A 14,155-nucleotide genomic window follows, 5' to 3' on the forward strand; every position below is an offset into this window, starting at 1 on the left:
TCTTAGTACAGGAGTTAGACTGAATAGAAAAACGAAGAAAATATTCAATGCTATGGTTATACTCAAATCACAGTAAGTTTAAGATGTGTCAGAAAGGTTCTCTTGATACTCAGTACGAATTTTTTTCTTTTTTTTATTCCAATATTTTCCAGTTCCACACCAATGTTATTATCTTAGAAGCCCAAAAATATAGGAAAAAGTAAGTAAGTAAGTCTTAGGTTATTTTTATTTTCAATTGTGTGTGTCAGAGATAGCTTTAGAACAAGCTAACATTACTGTGGTTCAGGTGTATACAACTGGTACAGTTCAGTAGTACATAAACAACTCTAAAACAAATGCACCATAGAACTTAAATTACCAAAAATAAAAAATATTAAACTATGTAGGGTAGTAGGTAAAAACAATTACCTTTAGGTCTTGCACACTAAAAGAAAAATATCTAATTATGATTGAAATTATGAAGCTCTACTACAGATAATATTGAGATATATTACAAAGAAATGGAAAAGTTGTTGTCACATTTTGGTTTTGTTCCAGTGATGTTACATGAAATCTTACATCAGTTTGTCATGAAATTAACATCTGCTTACTTTAACTACAATATTTCATGAGTTCATAACTTTTGCGTGTATGTTTTCTAAAAATTTTTGGAAAAACTTGCATGTAAAAACATTTAAAGTAAAATAATGTTGCAGGTTGTTTACAGATTCCTTACGGATTATAGGAGTAAAAGCAGTCAGGAAGCTGCAGTGTTTTTAACATTGGTAAACAAATACTGGATTAAAGTGCAACAGTCCTTCTGACAGCACACCCGCTCTGGCTGAAAGGAAATCTTTTCATCTCTGCAGAGAAGCAAAGTAAAATATCAGTGTCAGGCATGTTTCTCTCGAAAGTCAGTGATAGCCTTCCAGAGTGTGCACAGCATTCCTCCTCTGCAAAGAAAAATCATAAAGACACTCAGGCACAAAGAAAGATACTCTCTAGCCTGAAAGCCTTCCAACTGAGGTGCTTTCTGATTTTCTTGCTCTGGTTTTGATCAATGATATTCAGTGAGAAGGTTGATCAAAGGTGATGGAAATTCAACATCCATTACTCAAACAGAGAACAGAGTCCTTTTCTGATTAAAGGACAGGGCAATCTTTCCACTTGGCAGATGCCTGCCGTCTGGAATTCAGACTTCTGGTCCAAAGGACTTGCATAACCCACATTTCACTTCCAACATGATGCAAGTTGGTGACCTATACACCTGGCATAATTAGGTGAAATGTAGTGTTACTTACAGTCCACGAGTAACATTTCTCATGTTTGATGATGATAATAAACTACTGAAAGTTTTTCTAGCTCTACTTTTTAAAATAAAAGCAAGGCTCTAATGGTATAACCGGTGTCTCCAGTTGTAAGGTAAATGCTTTACCTTAAAATTTTGCCATCAATAGAAAAAGCCTATTTTAAGATTTAAACAGTATCAGCTGTTTGGCAGAAATGTATCAGCATACAAAGAAAAAAATATTGTGTGTGCAAAGTGTTACTTATTTAAAATTAATAGCACACAATGCAATAAATAGAGACTTAGTACTGGTTAATTTTTCTTCTTACAAAACACACTTCATTTAACTGTAAAGCATTACCTCAGTCTCAAACATTTCAGATCCTCTCGTGTAACATAGCAGAGAACATCCGTTAAGGTATAGTCTTCAGCCAAGAACTACAGAAAGAAATTTAAATTAACATTTTGTTAGAAATATTATTTAAATTCCTAAGCGCATTTTCCTAGAATCACCTGCCACTGAAAACAGAAGGTTAAATCTTTGTCAACTGCCATTGCTATTGTTACCACTGGTATCTCAGAATCACAGACTTCACTGAACACAAATTAGACCATAAGTAATACCACATTTAACCCATGAGGAAATGAAAACAGTTAAGACCTACCTTTTCAAAAATGGCATCTAAATTTGATGTAATTGAATTGGAGGAACCTTTGGTTTGATCTGTAGGAGTGATAACTACATGCAGGTATTCCTAAATTAGCTGAAATCCTCAACACCTCTAAAGTTATATAATTTGCTGCAGAGCAGATTGATCTACTTCAGAGTTTTTCACTATAGCATGGTTAGCTAAGGGTGAACGTGTATCCTGTATCATCAGCAGGAATGCTGCAGTGTGTAAAGACACTGAAAACCCAGGAGTGTCTATTTACCAGGATATTTTGTTGCTTTATTCAAAATCAGATTTAGGAACTATTAATGGTACTGTATATTTATGAAGGCCTCCACATTCATGGCTTTTTGCTATCCTCTGAAAACAAATTAATCTCTCAAAATGTTCTAAAGTAATTTAAAAGGTTTGGCATTTTTTTAAACTGAGTCACAATAATGTAGTGCAACTGTGCCAGGCAGTGAATAGGATCATTGCTACCTTGTTTATCGTGGCCTCATCAGCTCCATGAACTCTCAGCCAGTTTATGAGATCAGGGTCTTCAGTCCCTGTGCCAGTGGAATGACGATGACAGACAGACAATCCAGGAATATCTGGAACAAGCATATTTCAGACAAGGTTTTGTGTTGCCAAAGCAACCTCTTGTCATTTTGACTCCTCAAGCACTTTCTTCAGCGAGCTTTCCCTTCAAGCTTAGAATACCAGTATACCCATAAATAAATGCCAGTTGCCAAACAACACACTTAATTACAAATTATAGATGGTTATACATTAATTTCTCTACTTGGTTAAGGGTACAGTTAAAGTAGTGTGAACATTGACGCACACAGTTTTTTCTGCCCTCTTCTGAAAATGACTTTGCTAGTACAAGGCACATCAGTGTCACTGTTTCTACACTAAGGTTGTTGCATTAATTAACCAAGCTGCTCAGTGTAACTCATACAATTGCTGCACAGGCAATGTCTTAGACTGAGGATCAGCTGCTTTTGGGAAGCAACACGTAGAACCACATTACACAGAAATATCAAATTGCATTACCACTTCCACCTTCTTCAGGTGGAAACTCAGCTTCCCTCAGTAATGTTTAAGTTCTATTTGCATCTCACCAATTAGATCCTCTTGAACTTTCAATGTAACAATTGGAACAGTCTGCAATTCAAGGAACATATATCTAAACATACTAGATTATCCTCTTCAGGAATAATATTTATTCAGTAGGATATGAGCTCTTCCATATAATCACAAACAAAAATATTTAAATCACACCATTCCTTGTACTGTGATAAACAAATCCAGTGATTTGCTTCCACAATGTACATTCTTACTTCAGAGCAAACCCTACCAGAAGCAGCACCATAAAGTACCTTTACTGAGACTGGCTCAATAAAATGAGCAGACATTTAGCTGGCACTTTTTCATCTGTAGCCAGTATTAAACTTTTCCTTAAAAATTCTTCTCACTTACCTATTGGCTGTGACCTGAGCTGTAGGTTCCTGATCTCTTGATCTTTTTCTTCTATAGCTTGATGCAAAAGGACTTGAAATTCTCTCTCCTTTTGAACTAACTCCTCCAGTAACCTATGAAGTAATGGGAACAAAGCACACATTTCCTTCAGTAGCTTCAAATTTTCAGGAAAGGAAAGATCTTACTATACCTAATATGGGAACCTTCCTGACAAAGACAATGACAGACTTCTTCAGTTTGCAAAGGTATATTCTTTCGCTATAGATTGATTATGACCTATATCAAGATAAAAACTTTCATACAGAAGCCCCCTCCACATAAATGCTCACCCACTAAACAAGTGGTATGGTAGAAAATGTGGAATTTCTATAGCCTGCTTGTCCTCTTAGGCTATATTAAGAGTGAGAAAAGAGGAGGCAAAATACTTGCCTACTCCCCTAAGCAATTACTTCTGAGAATGTCAAGTAGAAGTAAATTGAAACTCATGTTTGACCTCTTTCATAATACAAACCCAGAGAGAAACCTGGAGAGATTCAGTGGCTAGCACTATTTAAGCTGGTCAAAATAAAATAGTCATAATATAATGGGAAATTAGTATGTAAAACTTCTGCAATTTGTTCTTTTAGAAAAGTGGTTTAATAAAATGCAGGATTTGTGAATGATATGTTATCAAGAACTTGGTAAAAATTTGGACATGAAGAGCACACTCAAACCTATAATTGACTCCTGAGCCTTCAGAAGTTCTGCCTTGAAAGGACTGCAGAATCTTCATCCCATTCTTGAAACCTCTGGCAGCCTGAGAATTATGCAATAACTGTTCCATTTCTGCATGTTTCCTTTTATTTATCTATGTATCCAATTTTAAAAAATTTATACCAGTTGAGCACTGCAACCTTTTTCTGAAAGACAGGAATTCATTTGTGTGCCACAAAAGCCCCTTACCTGCCTTTGCACAGGGGTAAACATGACTGCATTGTAAAAACATCTAGCCCTGCTTTCATGCAGGCCTACCAGATACATATTTGCACTTGAGTGCTTCCACACCTGAGCTAACAAAGCTTAACAAGTCCACCTGCATGGGAACAGAGCTGCTTGGTGCATCTACACTATCCCATAGCTTGATTATTCTCATAGAGAACTTATATTCTGTCCAGACAGGTCACCTTTCAGTCAACTTATTCCTAGCCTATCTATTCTGGTTGAAAAAGGCCTTCAGGGCCAATAAAATAATCCATTATTTTCTCCTGATAACTGCTTGCTGCTTATGCCAGTAAAGTCTTCATAAATATTTAAACAATAGTTTGTATTATTTATTCAAAATTTCTGCATGAATGTGGATATGATTATTTGGTCAGAGGCTTTGCATTTGAGAAATTTACAGAAGCAAAGTGTTAGCAAAAAAGTACCTCTACAAGCTGATTATTTCAGAGGCTATTCTCCACCACAAGCTTGTGAAGTAAAGTGAGTCAATCTAAAATATTTATGTATTTCTTTAGGTATATCAATAAGACAATCACAATATTTCTCAGTGGTCACAAGTAAAAAAATTGTGACATAAGGACCCCAAAATACTGTCACTTTATTAAAAACTGTACAGCCTAATGAACTACTCTAATTATGGCGACCTTCTCGGACACATGGGAAAAGTAAAGTGCAATATAACATTTTAATTTCAAATGGAACTGCAGCTCCAAAGAATGCTCTATCTGTGTAACAACTGTTTTATTGAAGACAAGTTCTCTTTCTATCAAGGTCACATTCAAAACGTACTGAGGTCAGTAGAAAATCCAGTGTCATAAATCACATGCCGCAAAAGTGAAATATCTACTTTAACCAGACTATTTGGTATATTTTATTGAAAAGAAAACAAAATACATAGAATATCACTTGGATTTGGATTTTTCTCTGACATTTCTTAAAAGGACAACAAAACCTTATAGAACCACTTTTCACTTGCACAAACTGCAAGATATATTTCTGTAAAAAAATTGCTCATTTATTCTTTTAAACAAAACACCTATTTTCCACATCTTTCTCTGATGTAAAGAACTTATTTAATAAAAAGGTTGCTGGTAAGCACAGATCCTGCTTGCAGTGATTTTTGTGTACAGAACAAATCTGAAGCAATTTCCTTGTGGAGTTTGTGTGGCTGTCTGTTAGCTTGAGTTCACTTGCTGAGAATAGGTATAGAAAAGAACAGCAAGTTCTGCCTTAATGGAAACAAAACATAACACCATTCATCAGCCATACAGAGCACACCAAAGAGAGAAGAAGCAGAAGTTTGGCAACAAGTCAGTTTTTTCCAGACCTTCCCTGAAAGGGCACCTAAAATCAAGTCTGACCTTAACTTGCATCACTATGGTTTTGTTGAAACTCATGAAACCATGTAAGTGATCAGTCACAGCTAAGCAAGGATCATCATCAAAAGGAGCAACTTACACTGCCATGGAATTTTGGCACTGTCACAAGTATTCCAGCTTATCTATTTTGAAAGCTAACCAATACATACTGCTGTAAGCAGGCTAGTGCTCCTGTCTCCTGATGTCCAGACTTACCTGTTTGTCTCTAATTTTAGCCTGCCCAGCTGGACACTCAGTGATCTGTGAGCAGCCTGGGAGTCATGGGACACCGTAGAGCTGAGTGTGCTTACACCTGAGGTAGCTACTGCATCTTCCAAGACAATGCAAGGCTGCTGGATGGTTTGATTCTGAGGCTGTTCATCTTGATCTTCAACTTCTATATCATCTTGATCTGCTGTATCACTTTCAGATGCAAGACTAAAATGCGGCCTCAATTCTGTTAAGATATAAGCAAAAGAAAAAACACCAAAGATGTTAAACATTAGTTGAATATTAAACCAAAAGCAGACCCAAGTGACTATTTACAGATCATCCTATAAGTTTGGTTACAACAAACCTGAAATTTTCGTAAAAGGAGAACAGATATTTTCTAGGGGTTTAAGATCACTCATAGCACCTTTGTTTATGCAATTATTATTCTGCCAATCGAAGGTTCAAGAACTGTAAAAAATAAACATCTGGATGAATATGATTCCAGATGTGGCTACCATTTCATGTCAAATTGTGCTGAAGTATCACATACAGCAGTTTCTTTTGCTTAATTCCATTCTCAGTAGTTTGTATTTTCTTATGTGCCTGACTTGAAACATTTTATTAAACAAATAACCATTATTTCTTTTCTACCCAGGTATTCTTGCTGTTGCTGTTCTGGCATATTTAGCATTCCATCATTATAAGAATGTCCACCAAAAAATTGCATCCAAACATAGAGAGGAAATTACAAAAAGGCCCCTCTTCCAACAATTAAAAGCACTCTTCCTTTCTACTTATCGGAGGGAACACTGTTTTGTAATGATGCGCATCCACAAAACTAAGAACATAAAGCTATACCCTGGTTTCTGTTCCCTGTTTAAACTACCTACCAGAGCCTACCAGGTATGCAAGATATGTGCACAAGATCTGATACTCCTACACAACCTATTATTGTAATGACATCTGTTTGTTAATTCTAGCTATTTAATATAAATCTTTCTTCCTTCTTTCAATTGTGACTCCTTACTGCTAAGAACTCCCTCTAGTCTCTTCACCAAAATGTACTTTTTTCCTGAATCACTTTCTTTATGCCCTTTCTGCTGAATAACTGAATTAACAAGTATGCTTCTCTTCTTTACAAAAGAAACATTTGTTCCTTGATCTATTTCACCTTTTCATTTCAATGCTACACACCTTTTTCAAGGCTGAACATAATAAGATTAACAGAGCTGTGCTTCCTCTAAATTCAGGAAAGCAGATTTATTATATAGCAGTTACCCAAATATTGCTAGGTAAATACGTCTGAATTTACTTTGAACTTCTGTTCTTATTAGTGGGATGCAGAAGTTCTTTGCCATTGTTCACCACCAGGCAGCATAAAATTGGCTTTGTACCATTCCCTAAACATGCCATAACTGTTAGAATTGTTAAGGCCAGTGATAAATGTCCACATCATAAGAAAAAAATAAAAAAGAGTGAGACAAAGGCAGGGGAAAGTAATCAGAAGTAGGGTAGGCAATTAGGGAAGCAGCAGATGATCAGTGCCTGAAAACTAATGGGGCACAGAAGCTTTTGTTTAAGCTTGACCACCTACAATTAATGCTGACACTGAGCTGTATGGGAAAGAACAGACTATTAAGGAGGAATTCTACAGTTACTCCTATTACACAGCAATGAAGTACATGCCTGTAAGAGGTGTTCAGCATTCTAATCAGAAGACAGAGTTTCTTTGTGATCTGAAAGTAACACAGAAACTCTATTTATATCTTGTTGGCTGTGCTAGGGATACGGAAAATAAGGGGAATAGGAACAGCTGTAACTTTCAATCTACTGTGCAGATCTCCTTATTGATAATCTAAGACTCAACCCACTGCAGGAAACAGGAATGTAAGCATTCTGACTTAAAGCATTAAACGACATATTTGAAAATATCACCATTAATTTCAGCATTAGAAGAAGAAGCTGGAAAACTAAATTTGGAAGTAGGTAGAGAAGTAACAGAATGGGGTACAGTGTCATCTAAACTGACTCCTTCCCTCACTGAAGCCATACATTCTAATTCCACATTTAAAATACAATGCACAAATCACAGGCACTGCAAACCTGTTTGTTTGGTTGGTTTTGGCAGGTCTCAAGTCAAGGGTTTGGGGTTTTGAGGTTTTTTGGGGGGTTGTTATTTTTAGGGTTTTTTTTAAGACAGCTTCTGACCATAAGCAATAGGCAACATTTTGCACCTCAAAAACTTAGGTCCCAGAGTACCTTAACCTACTACTACTCACCGTGTTGCAGAATCATTTAGATTACACATTGTGGAAAGGTGCTTTCCAAAATAGCTTGAACAATATACAGATTAGTTTCTGAATTGCAAAACAGACAGTGAACTGGAAAAAGGCTGCTGCTGGTTTCAAAATCGTAAGTGAAGCATCATAATCACAACTCTAAAGCATGTTTAAAGAGATCAGCTGATACACATTTGCTGAGCATTAAGAATGACTCACCTGGGACCAGAATTGTAATAGCAGTCTGCACAGCTTTTCTTATTATGCTGTCCAGTGCAAACATCCAATGTGGCTTAATATTATGATTTCGGAGAACTTTATTGACCTAGTAAGAGAAAATTAAGTTCCGATATTACATACCCCACAACTTAAAATGAGAATATATGTCATATAAAGTGTTTAGATTTAGAGATGCTCTATCCAAGCAGATGGTTGCAATTCTTTCTTGACAACATTATCAACTTCATCCATTTTATTATAAGTCATGCAATATTTTGCGTTTTTCATCAAGTACTGATTCCTGTTTTAGGTGACTTTTGATGGCTGTGATACTTAACGTTCATGGCTGTGGAGAGAAACTTCAAAAGAATGCGAGCAAGACAAATAACAAAGACTATGGTATGAAAGGCTTGTAGCTGAAGCTAATTAATCTTGTTACCTTTTTGGCATCACTTTCACTGCTTGCTCTGAGCACTACTTGTCTATTCTAAAGTACTTTTGTAGGAAATATCAAAGAACTAATGTAATGCTGCTTCTACTTAATTCTTAAACTAGTTAATTAATGTTAGTTTAAACAATTAGGGAACTTCATTTGTGTGCTGTACCATTTTCTCTTTCCTTCTGCTTCTTTCTTTGTACAATCTCATGTTTTTCGACACTGGCTTGCTCCTAACCACCTACAGGCCCCTGCTTACAAACTGCTTTTAGCCATATTCTCAGATGTTTCTATGGATGCTCCATGCCACTTGCACAGACTTCTCTATCTCATGGAACTGTTTTCCAGCTCCCAGCTGACAAGGAAATGCCTAGCCAACAGTAAGGAGCAACAGCACAAAACTCAGTGCTGTTTTCCAGGCAGAGAAGCAACCCAAAGCAACGAAGCAGGAGCAGAGCTCAAACAGTTGCAGGAAGCAACAAATATAACTGTATTTACAAAATTATCAAGTTACAGCACTATCAAAAAAGGAGCAACTACTGGTTACTAAAAAATGTGACAAAAAGATACTTCACTCTTCCTAATAAAGGATTAGTTCAATTCCTTCATATTGTGATAACCTTTTTGTAAAAGATTACTGAAGTTACACAAATGATGCCTTCAGAGGATATGTAAAAGTTATTAATCCTATTATTTTCACTGCCAAAAAGCAAGAGTATTCAGTAATGCAGTAATTTATGCAGGTACCTGCACTGGCTTTGGTTGGTATGGAGTTAATTTCTTTCACAGCAGTCCACACGGTGCTACGTTTCATACTGTGACTGAAACATCCTAGATCACACATGCATGCTTCAGCTCCTGCTGAGCAAAGCTTACGTGCTGTCAAGACTGCCTCTGTTTCTTACACTGTCCCAGCAGCCAGGGGGCTGTGGGTGGACTAAAGGCTGGAGAGGCACACGGCTGGCACAGCTGGAACAGCTGACCTAGGAAATATTCCCTTCCGTATAAGGTCATGCTTGGCAATAAACTAGAGGCTGCTTTTTCCAAAGAAGCTGTTGCTCAGGGATTGGCTGGGCACTATTCTGCTAGCAGTCACTGACTGCTTTTGCAACACTTGTGAGCTTTTTTACCCTTTCGCTTATTTAACAATCTTTATTTTGACCCACAAGTTTTATCACTTTTGGTCCTTCCAGTTTTCTCCCTCTTCCCGTTGGGAGGGAGCAAATGAGTGACTGGGTAGGGGTTTTTCTCTACCTGCCCGCCAGGGTCAACCCAGCACAGCAGTACCTGTGTCTCCTCAATTCTATTGCCAATGGCCACGAGATGGCACTTGGACACTGTGCTTGGATTCGGAGAGCTGTCAGCAGTGCCGGGGAGTCTGTCCTGGGCCTGACACCTGGACACAGCTGCCCGAAAGGCTTGCCCACTGTCCTCTGGGGCAGCACAACTCCCTCGTGTGAGCACTTTGCACCATCCCAAACTGACTGCTACCAAGACAGTGACATGTTTAGCTAAGAGCAGCTTTATTGAGAACCGAAGAAGCATAATCTAACTTTGTCAAGATCACAACCACCCTTAGTAATGTAATTTAGTCATTTTTATCACATCAAAAAATTACTTTTTCTTGGTTAGTCTGATAAGAATGTTGTGATTGTTAAACACTGTAACCTAATATCACCTTATTAAGTCCCAAGAGCAAGGGAACTACTTTCCCTCACTTTTAGCATTACCTCAGTTTCTGAAGCATCTGAGGTCTTGATACTGTCCTGGATTTCAGTGTAGTACTATAGAAATCTATTGTATGGCCAAAAAAATTAAGACTGCGCACATACAAAGCAAATTTTTTCTTTTAACTTTCTGTGGGTTTAATAAACCCACGGTTAAATAGTAGATAGTAATGAAAGAGACATCTGTTAAAAAATAGCAACTGGCAATGATGAAATTAACAGAAAGTACATTTTTTAGGTAAGACTACAACCAAGGCAATTACTACCAAACAACTGACCCCCAGCAACATCTCTATCAGAACACCAATACAAGTATTTGTATTATTACCCCTCCATTGTTTTCTTGACCTTGGATGCTTGTTTTTTCTCCTCCAATGTCAAAAGAATATTAATATGAGGTTAATAGAGAGAGCTGAAAGCATACTCAAAAGAATCAAAGAGAAAACTTTTTATTTGTAGGAAGATTTCTTTCACAGATTCACGTAACACTTTTTTTTTAATAAAAGCATCTAATTCTTGTTAGTGTAGTCTATGCAACAATTTACATGCTATGATATCCCTCCTGACAGCTCTTCTACTTGTCTGAGTGCCCCAGGTTTAAATTCTAAAAGAATCATCCACCTCAAATACCTACCTGTATTGTCATTTCATTTTTACTCTATGACTTCAGTCTGGACAAGTGATACTCAGCACAGCTGCACCCTTCCATGTTCATTATTCATCTTAATCATTAAGCCTAACATCTTGTGAACTAACACTTAAATACATACCTTAAGAAAACATTTGCTTTTTGTAAACTAACTATTTAAAAGATGCATCTGTTTGGTTGCTCAATGTAGGAAATGATAAATCTTGCATTTATTGTTGGTAGAAAAGTAACAATTTTAATTCCTCCTTATCATGCTTATTATAAATTGAAATTAAAATTTCTAGTTTGGCAGAAATCTGCAGCTAATCAAAAATACTAAAATAAGAATTCAGTACAGTATTACAAGGTACGCACATTACTATCAGGGATAATGCATCAGTTCATTAGAGAAGTTTAAGAGATCTGCATTTGTGCAGGATAAACCTGACATTCATTGTTGGTCTTATTTCCCAGAAAACCTTTCAAAATGAGATTTTTTAGAAAGGCTTTCCAGCCTTACTGTTATGACACAATATTCACACAATTATTCCAAACCTCTGCATCTTTAATCAGCAAAATCTCAGTAGCGTTCAGGGTCTGTGTCTTGACAAAGGATCACAAGGCAACCAAACCAAGTCACTGCTGTGGGTTCAGATTTTGCTTTTACAGTTTCAAAGCCCTGAAATATTATTGTTTCAGCAACTCTGGGTGGAAGTTAAACAAGATCTCTTTGCTCTTGGTTTGTTTAGGTTTTTTCAGTTTAGGTGTACAAATTTCTTAGTAAAAATGACAACTTACAGCATCTTGAAAACCAAAGAGCACAAGCTGCACTTGGCTGATACCATGGCTGTCAAAGTCCAACTCCAGCTTCAATTTTGAAAGTGTGGTTGCGATGATTTTGCGATCAGTGGACCGTACAAACTCTCTGAGGCTGGAAATGAGTGTTGTGATATGTTCCCATTTTAGCTTGGGCTCTTCAGCTCCCTGGGAGAAGAGAGAGGAAAAGAAATAATTTTGATAGTCATCTTTGAAACAGAAGGACTTCAGACAGTAATGTCAGGTGGCAATATGGGTTTTCAGAAAGTCTGCTGCTATGGTTAAGGGAAAGGGGCAGCTGCAGGTCAGGTACTGGTGGCAGCATAATTGCAGCAGCACAAAGCCCTGGGGCTCTCTGGTGACGCAGGTAGGAACCTGATGAACAAGTAGCTGACTTTGTTTTACACCTTTTGCTGAAGAATGTATGCATGCTGTAGTGTGTATGTGTCTTTGTAGAAAAATGAAAAGATATGAATAAATGTACTGTGCACTGGATACTACAAATTGCTCATAATTGCAACCACACACATACTTTGCAGTGCTTCTAATTTCTGCGTGCCTCTCAGAGACAATGTGCGAAGTCTTACAGTAGCATTTAAAAGAAGAGATCAGTCAAAGTTATGCAGGAGGCTCACAAAGGGACTGGTTGTTTCTTATATAATTTCCTAATTTCCCTTAATACAGAACTTCTGCACTTAGCTGTTCTTAAAGCAGATCTACAAAGATCTCACCTTTCTAGTATAAATATTCATTTGCCTATTTTTAAAAGCTTTAATGTTTTTGCATGAGCTACCAAAGTAGCAAAAAGCTCAAAAGCATTCTTCCGAATAACCAGCCTAAGCAACTAGGAAGCAGAGCACTGTATTTGCTCTCATAAGTAAAGTTAGGCCAACTGAATGCAAATTTCAAAGCCAGATCTTAAATTAAGCCAGAGTTGTAGTTCAACATGAAGTATTAGACGCTTATTCTGGGGGAAGTAAAGTAAAAATTTATATAGACTAAGGATATCCAACATTGATTTCTGTAAGAGAAGGACATACAGTGTTTGGCTCTATTGCATTTGCTGGTTTTATGCCATGAATGTTATGACTGGCCAGACATCAAGAATTCTTGTTTGCCAGTGACATTGAGCTTTTAACTATAGTCGATTAATTCTGATCAGGATGAAACAAAGATAATTTGATTGAGAAAGAAGCTTTAAAAAAAAGCAGAAGTTCTAGAGCAGTCAAAGATACCACTGACTGAAACATCCACCTGAGATAAAAGATCCTAGCCTCTGATCTTGATCTGCTTTGAAGAATTCACCTGATGATTTTCTATGCAGAAGTGGATCTCTCACTGTTCTGCAATAGCCAATCTTCTTTTCAGATAGATAATTTTAAAAGCCATTAGTGCAGATAGGTAAATGCACACTGTAGCCCTGGACTAGAAGATCCAAGTCCATCAAGGCACTAGGCACTATGGGGCCAGGACGAGCAGTATGACTTGCTAATTAGAAATAGTGACCCATTCTGTGAGGGGCATTCTCCTCCCCTAGCCCTCATACCCAAAGCCTTTGCTGAAACCTTTCTTGTGAAAAGTGTTTGTGAAGAGAAAAACCCTGTGATATCCTAAATCCTGATGAGGCCTAACAAGCAAGCCAGGCTTGTTCTATTAGTAATTTCTTGCATTTTTCAAGGGAGAAATGAAGGGCAGCAGTCACATGAACACGAGTTTTGAACTCTTTGGTTATAAAATTCTGTGTCTCTGCTTCTCTTTCAGGCTGTTCCAGCCCCAGCTGAGAAAGGCATGAAACACTCTCTAGGATTTGTGATTGAGTTGCAGCCTATCGTGAAAACTGATTATTACTTGCATACACGTGCAAAAACTGTGTCGATTACAGCAACACTCTCACAAAGCACAGATCACAAGTATCTTTTAACATTTTCTGTAGTTACCAGGATAACTGTGGGTTACTCTCTCCCCCCTCCCAAGAGTTAGAAGCTGTTTTTATTTGCACAGCACCAATTTCCAATTACAGTAACTGTAGTACATACAAAATAATCACATTGGTTTGCATCAGTTTCTAAACACTAGTATCCTTAGAAGATGAGTTG

The 14,155-nt window shown here is 37.2% G+C and overlaps 1 protein-coding gene across 1 annotated transcript in view; it reads right to left on the reverse strand.

The window, feature by feature from the left end:
- Nucleotides 1-208: 208 nt before the first annotated feature.
- Nucleotides 209-14,155, reverse strand: part of MAP3K5 (mitogen-activated protein kinase kinase kinase 5) — a 97,919-nt gene continuing 83,972 nt past the window's right edge. Inside the window, exons 24-30 of the mRNA XM_014879028.2 lie at nt 12,042-12,227; nt 8,453-8,558; nt 5,958-6,198; nt 3,403-3,515; nt 2,419-2,531; nt 1,629-1,705; nt 209-932 (exon numbers count right to left, since the gene is read on the reverse strand). Of these exons, the coding sequence (XP_014734514.2) occupies nt 872-932; nt 1,629-1,705; nt 2,419-2,531; nt 3,403-3,515; nt 5,958-6,198; nt 8,453-8,558; nt 12,042-12,227 (897 nt within the window). The 3' untranslated portion in view covers nt 209-871. The remainder of the gene's footprint in view (nt 933-1,628; nt 1,706-2,418; nt 2,532-3,402; nt 3,516-5,957; nt 6,199-8,452; nt 8,559-12,041; nt 12,228-14,155) is intronic.

The sequence above is a fragment of the Sturnus vulgaris genome, chromosome 3 (genome assembly GCF_052056855.1).
Source record: "Sturnus vulgaris isolate bStuVul1 chromosome 3, bStuVul1.hap1, whole genome shotgun sequence".
In the NCBI taxonomy this organism is placed as follows: Eukaryota; Metazoa; Chordata; class Aves; order Passeriformes; family Sturnidae; genus Sturnus; species Sturnus vulgaris.